At 34.5% G+C, this 16,560-nt stretch overlaps 1 protein-coding gene across 1 annotated transcript in view; it reads right to left on the bottom strand.

Moving 5' to 3' along the window:
- The window catches only part of LOC149785288 (N-acetylated-alpha-linked acidic dipeptidase 2-like), a 61,757-nt gene that overhangs the window by 19,349 nt on the left and 25,848 nt on the right, over nt 1-16,560 (bottom strand). Inside the window, exons 9-13 of the mRNA XM_089979162.1 lie at nt 16,157-16,276; nt 13,483-13,565; nt 12,858-12,921; nt 2,996-3,063; nt 1,256-1,329 (exon numbers count right to left, since the gene is read on the bottom strand). Of these exons, the coding sequence (XP_089835288.1) occupies nt 1,256-1,329; nt 2,996-3,063; nt 12,858-12,921; nt 13,483-13,565; nt 16,157-16,276 (409 nt within the window). The remainder of the gene's footprint in view (nt 1-1,255; nt 1,330-2,995; nt 3,064-12,857; nt 12,922-13,482; nt 13,566-16,156; nt 16,277-16,560) is intronic.

Raw genomic sequence — 16,560 nt, 5'->3', positions numbered from 1 at the left:
CGAACTTTTGGTAACGCACGGGTGGACGACAGACAACAGACCATCCCATACTCTTTTCCGGTCTATGACCACTAAAGTTAAAAATTATAATAACAAATAAAATATACGATCTGCTATCTATAGTCTTTGCATATGACTACGTATGACATTGTTACCATTGTTTTGTTTTTTACTAATAGCGTCGTCGCCAGTTTCATCTTTTTTTGGATATGTCTTGTTTTCTTTTAAAGATATTGTTATTTTCATTTTTATCGGATACGTCATTTTGGCGCAAGAGATAACATTTAAAGGATATCCTATCGTTTAAGTTCGCTTAGACTGGTCTGTGCTGGGTTTCACCTTTTTACTGAGCAGTCATGACTAATACAAGTCTCTAGAAAGGTGATTCTTACATCAACTGAGCATGGATAACTAAAATATTTTGCACTGATCACTAGCTACTTTTCGTATGAACTTTTATGAAAGGGAGTACAAGCATTTGACAATTTTTGTTCATATATTTAGTTACTTTAAAGCATCGCGAGGGTTAAAATAATAACATTTTGTCTCTGACGAAGAATGTATTACATTATAAAGAAACATAAATATTTAATTTCCCCTTTGATACTTTAGTCTCTCTTTACCATACAGCTGGATGTTGTTAAAATTGCCGCCTTATATCTTCCATCTATTTATAATGTACTTTCGAAATCTGTTAAGAAATATACAGCAATTAACAGACATGTTGACCAGGTTGGCACGTCGTCGTTTACACGATCATGAATACAACACTTGGACTCAAACAGTTTCAAAACAACGAAGATCAACCATAAAAATAAATGTACAATTTTAATATGGAAGAAAAATAAATAGAAAGAATGAGAAATAAATTAAAAAATATTCGTGCGATATCAATGCTAAGAGTGAGGTGCATATTTTCCCCAATGAAGTTCAACATAGTTATAACCAGGCAGGCTAATCTGCGCGATGACTAAATGTAAGTCGATACTTTTCGTCATAAAAAACCTTAACAATCTATGTTTATTTTTATGGAATCTGTGATCCTTTATTTTACGTTTTGATAAAATATTTTTTTTTTAAATTTGTTTTTCTTTCAAAATGTGCATAATTGCATGTAGGTATGGAGAACGTTCTGAAGTGCACTTAGTTGAAATGATAACACTGAACCCTTTGAGGTCAAGTAGTTGATTTCTAAATCTCGGTCAGATAGCTTTTAGTTTTTCTAATCAAGCTAGGTACAGTAAAGTCTACTCACTTTGGGTGTGGTAATTCACTTCTGGATCGCCAATCTTTGAGAAACGTGACAGACGAATCGTAAGGGGAAGGCAACTGTCAATAGAAGTCGAGTGCTGATCACAACAATCTCTCTAACATATATATATATATATATATATATATATATATATATATATATATATATATATATATATATATATATATATATATATATATATATATATATATATATATATATATAGGATGAATAGCAGTAACGATATATATATTTATGTGTGTACGTATGTGTTAGAGAGAATTTAAATTTTCAAACATCAAAATAAAATATAATTTTTAGTATATATATATATATATATATATATATATATATATATATATATATATATATATATATATATATATATATATATATATATATATATATATATATATATATATATATTGCCAGAAAATTAGTTCAAACATTATATTGCTAAATAGAAATTTTTGAACCAGTAATTTTGAAAGAATAATGAATGAATGAATGATTAAATGAATGAATAACGGTATGAAAGAAAAGTAACTGGAGGTTGTTGTTGTTGTAGGGTTTAACGCCATTTTTCAGCACACGATACATGGCGGCCAGTATTAATGGTGGAGGAAGAACCCGGGAAGACCCCGGAAAGAACCACCGACCCACTAGAAGCTACTGGCAAGCTTTCTCACATATCCACATTGGCTGAATCCAAGACTCGAACCCTCGCAGACAGAGGTGAGAGGCAATGATCCGTAACGGAGAGCGCTTTAGACCACTAGGCCACTCGGGGCCCCTTAACTGGAGGTAGAGTACAGTAAACATGGAATCACCTTGGATTCTTTGTTCCTTTTTATAATGATAGCTTTCCTCTCACGATAAATTTATATAAGCGAGAGATGTTGTGCAGGAGGGACAAGAAAATTGTCATTGTGCATTGTAAAATGTTGTCGTTTTCATATCGCGATGCATATGTGCATAGACATGCCTCCCTCATTTTTGATCGAAATATTTTCTGATGGTTACCTATATAAATTTCTAATATGAGCAAAGCTTGAAACCTTCTTCAAATGTCATCATCATCTAATCCACCTACCCTCCCAAACCCATCCCACCCTCGCAGTGGATCAGAGGTCTGCTTGTTGATCTCAACCACTGGGTTGTGGGTTCGAATCTTGCCTGTACAAGTCCGATTCGGCTACCGCAATATGTCTCTTGGCTAGGAAATACATCCGTTGCCTTGGCGTTAAATAGTTCTTCATGTGATAGTGTGCCGTTATACACGAATCAACCTACAAAACCGCACCCCACATAAGCCTACAATGGTGCAGACACAACAAAAAATGACAACCAGTGACCTACACCTTGTTCTTGATGTTCAGGTGCGGTGATAACTTAAAGAAAAAACCTACCCTGATGACGATAACTCAGTTTGCAATTAATTTTTATATCTACAAAACGTCTCACAGCATTGCCATGAGTACGAAACACATGCGAGGTTAACAAGAAAACTCGATCTGGAAGACGTGACCGGAATAATTTCCAAGGCACGCCCATTGTACAATGATATGCCTTTGTTACAAGCTGCACTCATGTCTCATGCTACTTTAGAGGTGACCAGCACAACTATGTGATGGAGAAATAGAAGGACATACGGACGGACAGAAGCAAAAACATGCGAATTTGCATCGCTTCACATGAGGCGAATGAGATGGGGTAATGGTGGATTATAATTACGTTACGTACCTCCATTAAGGTTTTGTACACTGCATCGTGAAGCAACGGTACGGTCCTGCTGCTGAATGTATCATTACCTGTAAGTAGGATTTAACAAAAAATAAAGTAAATATATTTTACTGATTATAAATGTCATTATTATTAATATTATTATTATTATTAGTAGTAGTAGTAGTATTGATTGATTGATTGATTGAAGAATCTAAAAGGCTATTAAAACGCTTTTCATGTAAACAATTAGATATGTGATTGCCAGTTTAATTTGATGGCTGATATTTGCAGAATAGCATAAAATGTTGAAAATCTCGTAAGGGCAAATTAACAGAGTATTAGCAAACGAGTCAACGAGACAATATCCGGTTTATCCTAAAATGCAATGACGTGGGAGTAGAACATTTCATATACAGAATGAAATGTCAAAATATACATAATATGAGAGGTAAATGTCGTGAGAGAGAACAAAGGGACGCTTTAAGCAGAGGATATTGATATATGATTTTAGAGATGTTGTTATATATGTGATAAAAATTAACACAAATGCCGAAAATTCTGTGCAACTAGTTTTGTATTTAATTTATGCTTCTTCAGGCACGAAATGTTTTGAAAGTAACGGATGACGTCTTTTATTTTAAAACAACAATTACGTCATTACGTAACGTCATAAATGATATGCATTATCATAACAGTTATATATGACAGGATCTAAAAGATACACGAGTCTCTAATGAAACTTGAATTAGTAAAATAATAAAATAATAAAATAAAATAATAAAATGAAATAAAATATAAAAAAGGATCTGTACAACTGTCATGTCAGAAAGATGTATTATATATATATATATATATATATATATATATATATATATATATATATATATATATATATATATATATATATATATATATATATATATATATATATATATATATATATTGTAGGCCTACTGAGATTAATTTGCATTGTTTTCTTACGTAAATGGTATTGCAGACACAAGAATGTAAGATCCAACTGTAGAAAATGCACGTTCCATTACTTTATTGTAAATTACAAATACGTCAGAAATTATTAATTATGGTAGTGTGTCACCAATCCATTTATATCGATATTTTAGAGAAAGGATAAATTCCTAAGTAAAGTTCATTTGTTTATTATTATCAATTCCTCCGTTTATATGTAAAAAATTCGTTTTAACTGGCTGCGGCTTCCTTCAATTTTAAAATAAAAATCTCTCTCTCGTACCTGTTTAAGATATACGAGATGTAAATGCAATTCGCGACCACGCCTATGAGACTGGTTTTGCAGCTAGACCTTCTTGCAGACTCAAAACAAAGCTGGCAAAATTGGCAATAAAAAAAAAAGGGATCTGTACAATTGTCATGTTAGAAAGTTGTATTCTGTCACTTGCCTCGATATTTGAGCGCGAAATCTACGAGATTGCAATCACCCGACTTTCCAGGTAAGCGTGACCAAATACATGACTTACAAGGTGCGAAATACAACAAACTGAAAAGAAAATCTACCTTTCTCAGAGAATATATGAACAATTTCTCTCATGTTCAGCGCATACTTTCTGAAATTTCTACTTTAAAAAATTTTCGATCAATTTTTTGATAAAGCTTGTTGGATAAATGAAATCCTTTATCCCTGTTGCATGACTTCATTAATACAAGCTTAGATAACTCTTTCGAAATTAACTGAACTTAGTTCATTGTTTAGTTAAACTGTCTCAGATTCACCGCTGTGAATCATTTTGAACAAACACTATAGTATTTACTTATTAATTCTATTTACTTTTACTTATTTTTGGTGTCAGATCTTGTGTCTTCAATCGTAATACCAACTATTTTAACATGTTTTATTTTAACTATTTTAACTATTTTCTATAGCCTATTGATCCTGCTGTTACATGGATCACAACCTGTATCATCTTGTCCATGGATACATTCAAGTATAGAGGTCCAAGGTGGCCGATTGGTCAAAGCGCATGCATTCCGATCACTGCCATTTATTCTTTATTCATGCGGGTTCGATTCCTGGACTCGGCCTACGTGGGTATGTTAAAAAGCCTGCCAGTAGCTTCCTGTGGGTCGGTGGTTCTTACCTGGGCTTTCCAGGGTTCTTTATCCGCAAATTACATCGGCCGCCATGTATAGCCTATCATGTGCTGAAAACGGTGTTAAGCCCACAACTCCAGTGTGCCACTTGAAATGCCGACTATGCCGACTAAATCCAACATTATTGGAGAGAGAGAGAAAGAGAGAGAGATGAATACCGTTTCTTTGCGTGCTGCTTTTATGTTTGAGAAAACGTGCAGACTTGTTCTTTTTTCGTATTTTTGTTGTTGGTACTTTAATTAAAACTGAATAAATTTTGTATCAATTCATCAATCTTTTAAGCAATTTCATATCTCGAAGAGAAAAATGACCACGTGTTCTTGCCTGAATCTGCAGATTCAATCCTATATGGTCTGATACAGGAGCGGATCTAATCATCAGAAAATGTCTACTGATATATACGAAATTTTATCTTGATTTTCTCCATATGGCCTCAAATTGTACAACAAATTGTGTTTATGGCCCGAATTCTGCATAGAGGTTGTTTGCTTGATCGAGATAAGTGAACTGAACGATATTTTAAAATGTCTTATTATCGTAAAGTGTAGTTGGGGTAAATTTCCCTTCATTCCCTTTCACATATCATGTAAGTAAAATGTAAATCATCGAGAACTTGAAAAGACAAAATATGTATCTTTGTGTAATTTCGGTGCTTTTCGTCCTTTTCTTTTGTGGTTTGAAGTTTAGTTGTTTCAAGTATACTCTTGGATCTGGCAACGCACACTCTAAAGTGGCTACAATATCAACTGTACTTTATATTTGATATTTGACTTGTTGGTACTGAATCTAGGCTTTATAAAATCCCAAAACATACACTGGCTTGCAACAAAATTTTCGGTTGAAAAAATAAAGAAAAAAAAAAAAAATTAAAATGGTAGGGATAAGCAACTGTTGTACAAGAGATTAGAAGGGGATTTTATTTTAAGTTCGATTCCGGTAAGTCTCTAAATTACAGTGATATATAACATTGTCGTAGCAGAAAATTCTCGATCGTCGTTATGGTTATTCTTTATTATAATAAGCGATAACCCTATTCTGCGTTGGACTCGAAACAACCTTCTGCATTGATTTTTAGTTTGATACTAGGGCACAATGTAAGACGCGATATTTGTTTCTATATTCCCTAGTGAAACATGCACTAATCAATACTTTTCTTCTAAACGTTTTTTTTTTATAAATAAAATATAAATGATAATTCTTTTCTTATTTTATCAAAATATCAATGTGAAAGAAATTTAAAATTTTCTCATTCAACTTCATCATTTGTATGATTTCATGAAGTCATGAAGACTAAATAAAACCCGTTTCCCGCAAAATGAATGGTCTTCGCTTCGACCGTTCATGACGTTTGGATTCTATTTTCAAACTCATAACTTCACTAATCCTATAAAATATGAGGTTAAATTTTTACATTTACAAACATTGAAAAACTAATAAAGAATCTCAAGAATTACACAGATGAACTTTATTTTAATCATTATTTACCAGTGATGTCAAAACACGCAAGTAGGGCGCATGACAATTATATATATAGTTTCTTTCTGGTGTTATGAAATAATGAATCCATGCTTCTGCGTCACATAGCATGATTGAAGCAAGTTACATGTTTGTTACAAAGGCAAGGGAAATAAAAATTAATTATATGGCCTCAGACCACAATTACCCCCACTTACCACCACCTTGAGGTTGACCAATATCCGGAAGTTATAAAAAAAAATAATGCCTTGTTTACATGGAGTGTTATGGTCAGTGTGCAACTGAGTTATTTGGTAAAGTTACAGATTGTAATAATTGTGAGAGGGTAGAATCTGAACTTTATTAAACTGTAAATAAGGTTGGATTTGCTTTTTGTTTAATGAAAACAGTAGACATAATTGGTAAAGCTACTTTTTTGAGAATTATGAATGGGTATGATGTGAACTTCATGGAAGTAAAGAAAACGATGGATTTACTTGCTGTTTTCATTAAAAACGATGTAAATGACACTGTTTTCAAGATCACGCTTTTTTGTTATATCATTTACATCATTTTTTTTAACATTGGTAATACAACAAAAGGAGAAGGTCAACTTATAATGAAACTTTTCATGATTTTTTTAAATGAGGTGGTTTAATACGAGAAGCATCTGAGATTCTAAATATTTTGTTAGAAATTATGTTTCTTCGAGCTTGTCAACAAATTTAACGCCAGTCAATAGACAAACATAACATTTTATATGGGACCGCTACGGTGGCCTTTTGGTTAGAGTGTTCACTTCAGATGCGGGAGATCTTGAGTTCGATCCCCGCCCAAGTCATACCAAAGACTAATGGTATTAGCAGCTGTCACGCTTGGTGCTCAGCATTAAGAGGATAGTGTTAGAACTGGTCGGCCCGGTGTCAGGAAAATGAGATTGGGCGTGGGGGACATCATGCTATATGTCTGCGGCATGATGCCCTAGTGCAAGACATCACTATAAGCTGTCACACTGCAGGCATCGTAGCGATATGACTGAAAAATTGTTAAAGCTGCGTTAAAAATCCAAAATACACACACACGCACATGACACGTATAAAATGATGTGCAGTTGCACGCGCAGCACATCCGACACTTTAGTTATATGTGTGCATGACGTACGTGCCAAATATGAAAAAAGTAACCAGGGACGTTTAAATTATACTATCAAGTGGTGAAACATAGATTACTCTTTTTTTAAATCAGACACAAGTGACAATAGTACGGTTTGTTTCAGAGAGAAAGAGCCAAGTCCTCAAATTGTCTGAGTTAGTCTGACCATTAACAAAGTATTTTACGCATTATTTTTCTATGTACAAGGCCCGGATATCCAGGTACATGGGCCTGGCTGCTTTTGTCGCTGGACATTTTTATACCTCCAAAACGTTGCCAAAAGTCTTGGAGCACTATCGAACCACCTGTCTGGACACCGGAAGAATGTCACAAATATAGTCCATGCAGCGAAATCAGCCCACTACACTACTAAGATCATGGAAAGTTCCAGCTGCAAAGAGCTCTTCGAGATTACTAACAAGCTAATGTCAAGGAACAAATCTACACCACTTCCAACTACCTTCTCTCCAGTCGACCTTCCGGACATGTTTGCAAATTTCTTCCGTGACAAAGTACAAACCATTAGAGATAAGCCTGACACCACAATTCCAATTGACTCGTCGTCACCATACAGTTGGGATACAGAATTTGAGCGGCAACCATTAGCGGCAACCTGTCTCTATGGATTTCGTACGTACAATCCTGATGAAGAGTGCACCAAAGTCATGTGAACTTGATCCAATTCCAACATCACTGCTGCTTGAGTGCTTAGATTCAGTATTGCCTTCACTAACTGATGTTATTAATACCTCTCTCTCATCTGGGGAATTCCCATCATTTTTCAAAACTGCCATTGTAAAGCCTCTGCTGAAGAAACCAACGCTAGACCATAACGACTTAAAAAACAACCGCTCAGTTTCTAATCTCCCATTCATATAAAAAATTTAAGAAAAGGTTATTCTATCCCAGCTTGTATCTCATCTGAATTCAAACAGTCTTTTTAGCAATGTACAATCTGCATATCGCCCTTGCCACAGTACTGAAACTACTCTTCTAAAAGTAGTTAATGACATTCTCTCTGCGTTGGATAGCGGAAAGATTACAGTCCTCACCCTCCTTGATTTGTCTGCAGCATTTGACACAATAGACCATGACATATTACTTCACCGTCTCCAGCATGTATTTGGCATTCATGATACAGCCTTACTGTGGTTCAAGTCCTACTTGGTCAACAGGACACAAATTGTATCTGCAAATGGAATACACTCCAGTCCAGTTGATCTATGTTGTGGTGTTCCACAGGGATCTGTTCTTGGACCCGTTCTCTTCATTCTGTACACTCAGTTGCTCTCAAGTGTCATAGATCATCATCCAGTGTCTCACCAATTGTACGCTGATGACACCCAAATATACAAATCTAGCCACCCAACTGAATTTCATGTTACCATCCAAGGTGTAGAGAGGTGCATTTCTGATGTGAAATCATGGATGACATGTAACAAGCTGCAGATGAATGATGATAAAACTGCGGCCATTCTGATCACAACACAAAGACTTTCTCATTCACATCCTTTATCTCAAACAATAAATATCAGCAACACCAACATTAAATTCACACAATCAGTACGAAACCTAGGTGTTACTCTGGACAGTACTCTCACATTGCACCAACATGTCATGAACATATGCAAGGATGCATATCTTGAGCTGAGACGCATCATCTCAATTCGCGAATATCTTTCAGTTGATGCCACTAAAACACTTGTGTGTTCATTAGTACTTTCAAGACTGGACTATTGTAACTCAGTTATGTCTGGTTCATCTCAATATCTGCTCCAGAAACTTCAAAAAGTTCAAAACACAGCTGCTCTGATCATACTTAGAGTACTACGATCAGAGCACACCTCCCCGCTGCTCTGTACTATACACTGGCTATCCATTCGATCCAGAATCAAACACAAAATGTGTTCTCTGTGCTACGTTTCACTGTCGAACTCTAGTCCAACATACCTATAAGACCTCACCCATGTGTATACACCAGCAAGATACTTACGTTCCTCTCCTGGCAATCGTATACTTATTATTTTCACTATGAAAACAAAGTCATATGGACAGCGTTCTTTTGCATACCAGGGCCCAGCAACGTGGAATGAATTGCCCACTGAACTTAGACACATAGACACAGTGATCCCATTCAGGAGTGCTCTCAAAACTCACTTATTTTGACTGCAAGAACAAACTTAAAGACCTAATAATGTTTCCTACCTTAAATATTCTCAGCATGTTTTTTTTATGTTTTCTAATTTCATGGTGTTTGTTTTTGTAATCATGTCATTATATGTTTTGTTTTTTTTTATCTTATAGGTTTTGTCTGATGTTGTAAAGCGCTTAGAGCTTCTAAAGATTAGGCGCTTATTATTACGCGAAGTATCCATGACATTGCACCGGTGAATACTTCTACCGTCGTGACAGACGTCCTGAAGGAGCACAGAATCTAAATATTACTATATCCTATATACAGCAATGATCTTAGCCTGAATCCCGTTATCAAATATTCGCTGAGGGGTAGGCAAATTTTGAAAACCAACATGCGGTTGGAAGTGGTTTTCCAATGTTGAACAATTTAACATACCAAAAATGGATTTTTAACATACCAAAAAATTAATTTGTAACATAATAAAAATGTAACATACCAAAAAGAAATTTCATTAAATTATTGGATAATCACACTGCGAAAGTATGCAGATGTATATGGGAAGTACTTTGAGGGGTTACACCGACTTGACGTACACCGGTACAGAACATTGCTGTACCGCACACTAATATTCAGAACCGTTTTAAATAAGATTCGTATGTAAAAAAAAAAAGGCGGTAGAATTGTATCAGTCATGATGAAAATAGAATACTGTCAACTGCTTATGCATGAAACAGAAGGAAAACAAAATTGTGGAGTGAGACCATATCCGTAAAGACATGCCATGAATCTTGCACCTGAAAGCGTAACCATACACCTTCGGCACTCGGTTTATATGACAACATTAGTCCGATAAATCACCCATCCACCCGAAATATGTGTTGATACTGATGGAAAATATGTGGGTCTGATGTCACCGGTTCAGTAAAATTTTCAAGTCTGCTGCATGCAAATCTTTTCGGAACATACCTACATTTTAGACACGTACAGCCATATTCAGCGCAAAATTCAAAATGGCAACAGGACAGTGGGTTGTGCTATTCCACGTGAATTTACAAGTCGCTAAGCATAGGACTGGCTCCGGAAATATAATGTGCATGCCACCACAAAAAAAAAAATTCCATCAGCCGACGTTAGCTCCAAAGCCGCAAGTGTATAAAATGTACACCGATGTGTGCATCCGGAACTGTCTGCAGATTTTTACAGGTTTTAATGAATGGGTGACATCAACCCCTAAACCGTCAATCAATATCATCACTGGCGAGGGGCTGATTTATCGGCTTATGACAACATATGCACGAGCATCATTTGATCGATATTTCAACGGTTCGGCGCATAAGGGATCGCGGGACTTATTCAGCTCCCAAAATAAACCTATGGAAACGCCTTGATATTAAAATTTCAAAAGCTTTACATTTATAAATGCGCACGCTCAAATATTTCAAAACTTAGACATATCGTGGATGATAGCTTCTGTAGAGAAAACCATACAAGCCGCGTCGTGTTTTATATCTAAATTTGCTTGAAACATGTTTTCGACTAAACATATAAAATATTAGGTGCCAATTTTGATAGTGCGTATTCCAAAGTAAATTCTTTCAAAGTAAATTTCATTGATAAAACATCGTTTCTAATTTTTCAGTTACAGAAAGGATAAGCTGTTTTTTATACTAAAATTTTACTTTTCGTTATCAACCAATCATAGACAGCCCAACCCATGTGTACTCTTTTATTCTCTTTCATTTCTAGAATGGCTTGTCCATATAATTAATAACGTGAACTCTTAAATTTTGTATGATCTTGTGCTACTTGTCCGTAATCTGTCCACGCCCCTTACCAATGAATGTGGTGCAATCTTCGAAAGTCCTTGTGGCAATTAGATTAGGGTAAATAGGTTTATGGGAAAGTATGCTTAGTAGAAAGGAAGCATTTGTTCAATTAGTTATGCCTTACGAAAGACACCAAGTCTAGGACTCGATCTGTTGTGTTTCATATTGCATAATTATCTCTTGTGAGCTATAGTAGGTGATTTGTACTCGAGGTTAATTGGTCCTCATTCCAGATATATAACATTTTTCCTGTGAAAAATAGAAAATATATAAATATATTTTCTAATTTCTTCCCGTGACTGACGATACCACTACTTAAACGAACTGTTCTCGGGGTTCTGCGTATATATATATATATATATATATATATATATATATATATATATATATATATATATATATATATATATATATATAGTCATAATGTATTATGTATTATCATTATGCTACAAAACCGCTGGCACGCCTGTGAACTACTCCACGTTTTCTTTTATTTGTTTTAATTTCAAACATAACTTACTTCACTATAAGTGAGCTTATCTTTCAAGTGTTATAATGTCTTCATTTTGAAATGTTCACCGTGAATTCTGCGTCCGAAAACAACTTCTGGGTAGAAAAGAAATATCGGAGCCAAATTTCCTGAGTAGGTAATTAAGAAATATATTTTAAACGTTTTGGTTCTCTGTGAGATACACATGATAATTCCTTTTCTGTTTTTGTTGTACAACTCTGTTGGGCTGATGACAGCAAAAAATAGACAAGTAGTTAACCGCTTTTTTTCAATTTGTTCTTCTTTCTTTCTCTTTAAATTTTTGTATCTAGATTTTCGCCTGTCATTCAAGCATGTAGGTATTAGGATTTCTCTGGGCATTTGTGTTAAGTGTTGGTCTTATAGACAAAACTTCTTTCTGACCTGAAAAAGAGTTTGTTAACCTAGAAACTTTGTGAAATTGTTTTCCATTGGCGCCGTAATCAATTCTACTCTCTCACTCTCTTTACACACACACACACACACACACACACACACACACATATATATATATATATATATATATATATATATATATATATATATATATATATATATATATATATATATATATATATATATATATATATATATATATATATATGCTCACACATATGATGCCAATAATAGTCAATTACCACTAGTCTAACTGGTTACCTGAGATTCCGGAGTCAAGGTTTACGTAGGTTACAGCCTCATTCTGCAGCCATTTCATATTATCCTATACAAAAGCAATATATATATATATATATATATATATATATATATATATATATATATATATATATATATATATATATATATATATATATATATATATAATTTTACCTCTTTTCGTACACTTAAGGGGGCAAATGTAGTTTATTACAAATTTTGTTAATAGATTTATTATAAATTCTTTGAATGAAGATTATTATGCAGTCGATTCACTTACTATTTCAATAATAATAATAATAATAATAATAATAATAATTTTTATTTTATTCGTGAATTTAAAGAACACTCGTATCCATCTATGGTTCTCTATTCCAGAGAATATTTCAGATTTCAAGATTTTGTTTCACTTTAGCTCTTGCAATATTGTAAGGAATTACGAGAATAATAATGGTAACAGCATGCTTGAATTTTATTGGGAATTATGACAAGAACATAGGTAACTGAATGTTTAAAAACAATATTTTACTCATTACGTGCAAAAGACATTCAGAAATTGTATTGTATGTTTCATTATTACCACTGCGTTTTAACCACAGCTAAAAGAGTGGAACGAATTGTTTCCTACCTCGACCCATTCATATGATCCCAGCAGACCATATTCCTCCGCGTCCCAACTGCATATCACAATGGATCGTCGTGGCCTCCATCCTGCGGTAGCGTATGCTATCTTTATAAATCATGTTATACGTAGCGTATGCTATACTTATAAATCAAGTTACACACAGTGTATTATATCCTTATAAATCATGTTATGCATAGCAAATTATATCCTTATAAATCATGTTATACACAGTGTATGATATCCTTATAAATCATGTTATGCATAGCATATGATATCCTTATAAATCACGTTATACACAGCGTATGATATCCTTATAAATCATGTTATACACAGTGTATGATATCCTTATAAATCATGTTATGCATAGCAAATTATATCCTTATAAGTCATGTTATACACAGCGTATGATATCCTTTTAAATCATATTCTACATAGCATATGATATCCTTATAAATCACGTTATACACAGCGTATGATATCCTTATAAATCATGTTATACACAGCGTATGATATCCTTATAAATCATGTTATATAGACAACTCTTAACAAGAGGCAATTCAAGGTGTAGAAATATTGCTAAAATTTGTTTTAACACTTTTAAAGGGTTAATACAGTTTTAATCTCTAACTTCTAATCGCTAACATATTCTTTTTCTTTATTGTTGTTGTTTCAATTTGACCAAAGTTTTTGACTTACGTATTAGGCAATGCTCATGCCTGATAGGCATATTTGTTTTTGTTTGTTGGGGAGGGGAGTGAGAAAGGTCAGGGGTGGAATGGAAGGGGGAAGGGACTCCCAAAACGAGTGCGAAACAACAGGGGCGTTTATTATTTTACCTTTTCTTGCCAGTTAGATGGTTACAGGCGTGCCCTGAAAATGCTTAACAATCAGAAAGCTACCATTAGCTTCACCCATCGGCCCACATCAAAAGCTTCATCCCACAGACCTCTTTTCATCGTTGCAACTCACGGGCGATAATCCGCAATGCTCATGTACCACTATGGCTGCCTGTGCTGAGATTTCCACGTTTCCTCGAGTAAGCATTCAGCAACAACACAATGTAACAATCTTATACATATCAAGAAAAGTCCACGTTTTATCAATCGATAAATGTCTGTGCTTGGCAGAGAAACTTTAATTGGGTTATTCAAACAGCGTAAAAGGTCATGTTGCGTCACAGTCGCAAATAAAATTTACTCGCGCTTGTACTGATTGGTTTGGCAGATTACAAATATTCATGAAAACGAGGAAATCTCCACAAAAGCAACCACCGGTGAAAAACGGAGCGTATATAGGGTTATAGCCCGTGACCTTTTCGACGATGGACCCTTGTCTATTTGTTTATGCTCCCCTAAACAATATTTCTTGATCCGCCGATGTAGGTAATCAGTGAAATGCAAGGGAAATTAAGTTAAGAACTAGAATTTCACAGTATGGGTCAACATGCGCACAGTCTTCAGTAGACTAAAAACGTGAAGGGATTGACTGGACTCAATTGCTACAGTGCTCTGCCTTTGTATATAATTACTACACAGCTATGCTGACAAAATCTCGACGTGATTTCTTTAAGTGTTTGGGATTTTATTTGTATAGATATGAATATATGAGACAGCAAATGTAATGGCAATTGTTTAATGTTGTTAGAACAGGTAGGGAGGAACATCTTAAATTGAATGAAGTATTGAAGATTTCTTAAAATGCAACGAAATCATCGAATTTTAACTTTTAAATAGAGAGAGAAGTAATCTTACAAGGCTCCATGATTTAACACTCTTGTTATAAATTCACCACTCGCCACGCTTCATATATCTATCACCAGTTCTTAATAGTTGTATTTTCGAAATCCCAATAGACTGCTTCTGGGTCACATCCTGGACAACGTCTATATCACTTTATAATTAAAACTGGAGTTCCAGGTTTTTTTGACTTGGAGACAGCTTTGAATACCGATTCTTTGTTGGACACTAAGGCAGTTTTTTAATGCAACGTGTACAAATTCTATCTGTGCCAACCTGTTTTGTTTTCCCACGATTTTATGATATATTTCATATTCTTATCAATAATAAGGTACACACTTTATAAGAAAAAATACAAACCTGTAGAAAATTGGATGCAAATGAGTAAGTGAGGTTTTCGTCAGTTTAGTGTTTGCCTGATGCTCAATCAAAAGTGAATCGGCAAATACAATGCCCCTTCTCCCTCTAAACACACGCACACAATTAATAAAATATGAAGTCGAGGAAAAGATCGGATGCTTTGTGAAACCACTAACAGACCTGGCTTTACCACAATCTTAAATGTTCACCCTCAGTTTGAGTATTCAAACTATTTTCTGTTCGATATATTTATCCAGAAATCGAACGTTTGGATTGACTCAAAGTCGTAACAGTTTTATCAACAAAAGCAGTGATTCGTATTATATGACAAAGAAAAGTAGATGCTCTTATAAAATTTAAATAATTCTTCAAATCTACTTACAGAATAAGAAAAAAATCCATTGTGATGAATTCGTACTCTAATGTATTAACCCCATATTCTACAGTCGCAACAAGTATCAGATTACAATAAGTTTAACTATATCATATGCAAGATAATTAAACTCGTAATTTAATTATTTTTTTTATATTATTATGAAAAAACTGAAACTCAAGCCACAGCATTATCTGATATTCCGTACCTGAGCTGTAGACCTTCGCAAAAATCCGGGCAGTCTCCATAAGAATCGAGGTTCCACTGATGGGATCCACCGCTCCGTACACCCACGCATCTCTATGGCAACCAAATATAACAGCTCTGTCTGAAGTGATATAGACTTCGTCATGTGGCATATACTGTAGCCTTCATATATATGACGTCAGAACAACTCTAGTTGAAGAACAGGTAGTACAAGCGTGCAACAAGTACGGTTAAAACCAAATAACACGTGTTTTTAAGGCAGTGAAAACTCTGTATTTTAGTATCAATCTTTAACCCGGGTCGGAGAAAAGAGTTCTGAATGGTTCATGATCATATTCTAAAAATATGTGTGATATATCTTATTTCAGTTGATCAATGCACATTAATAACCTTAATTTCGAAATG

The sequence above is a fragment of the Sinohyriopsis cumingii genome, chromosome 13 (genome assembly GCF_028554795.1).
Source record: "Sinohyriopsis cumingii isolate HCF-2022 chromosome 13, ASM2855479v2, whole genome shotgun sequence".
Classification (NCBI taxonomy): Eukaryota; Metazoa; Mollusca; class Bivalvia; order Unionida; family Unionidae; genus Sinohyriopsis; species Sinohyriopsis cumingii.
Note: the sequence above shows the minus strand (reverse complement) of the source record. Positions and strands in the feature narration are given on the sequence as shown.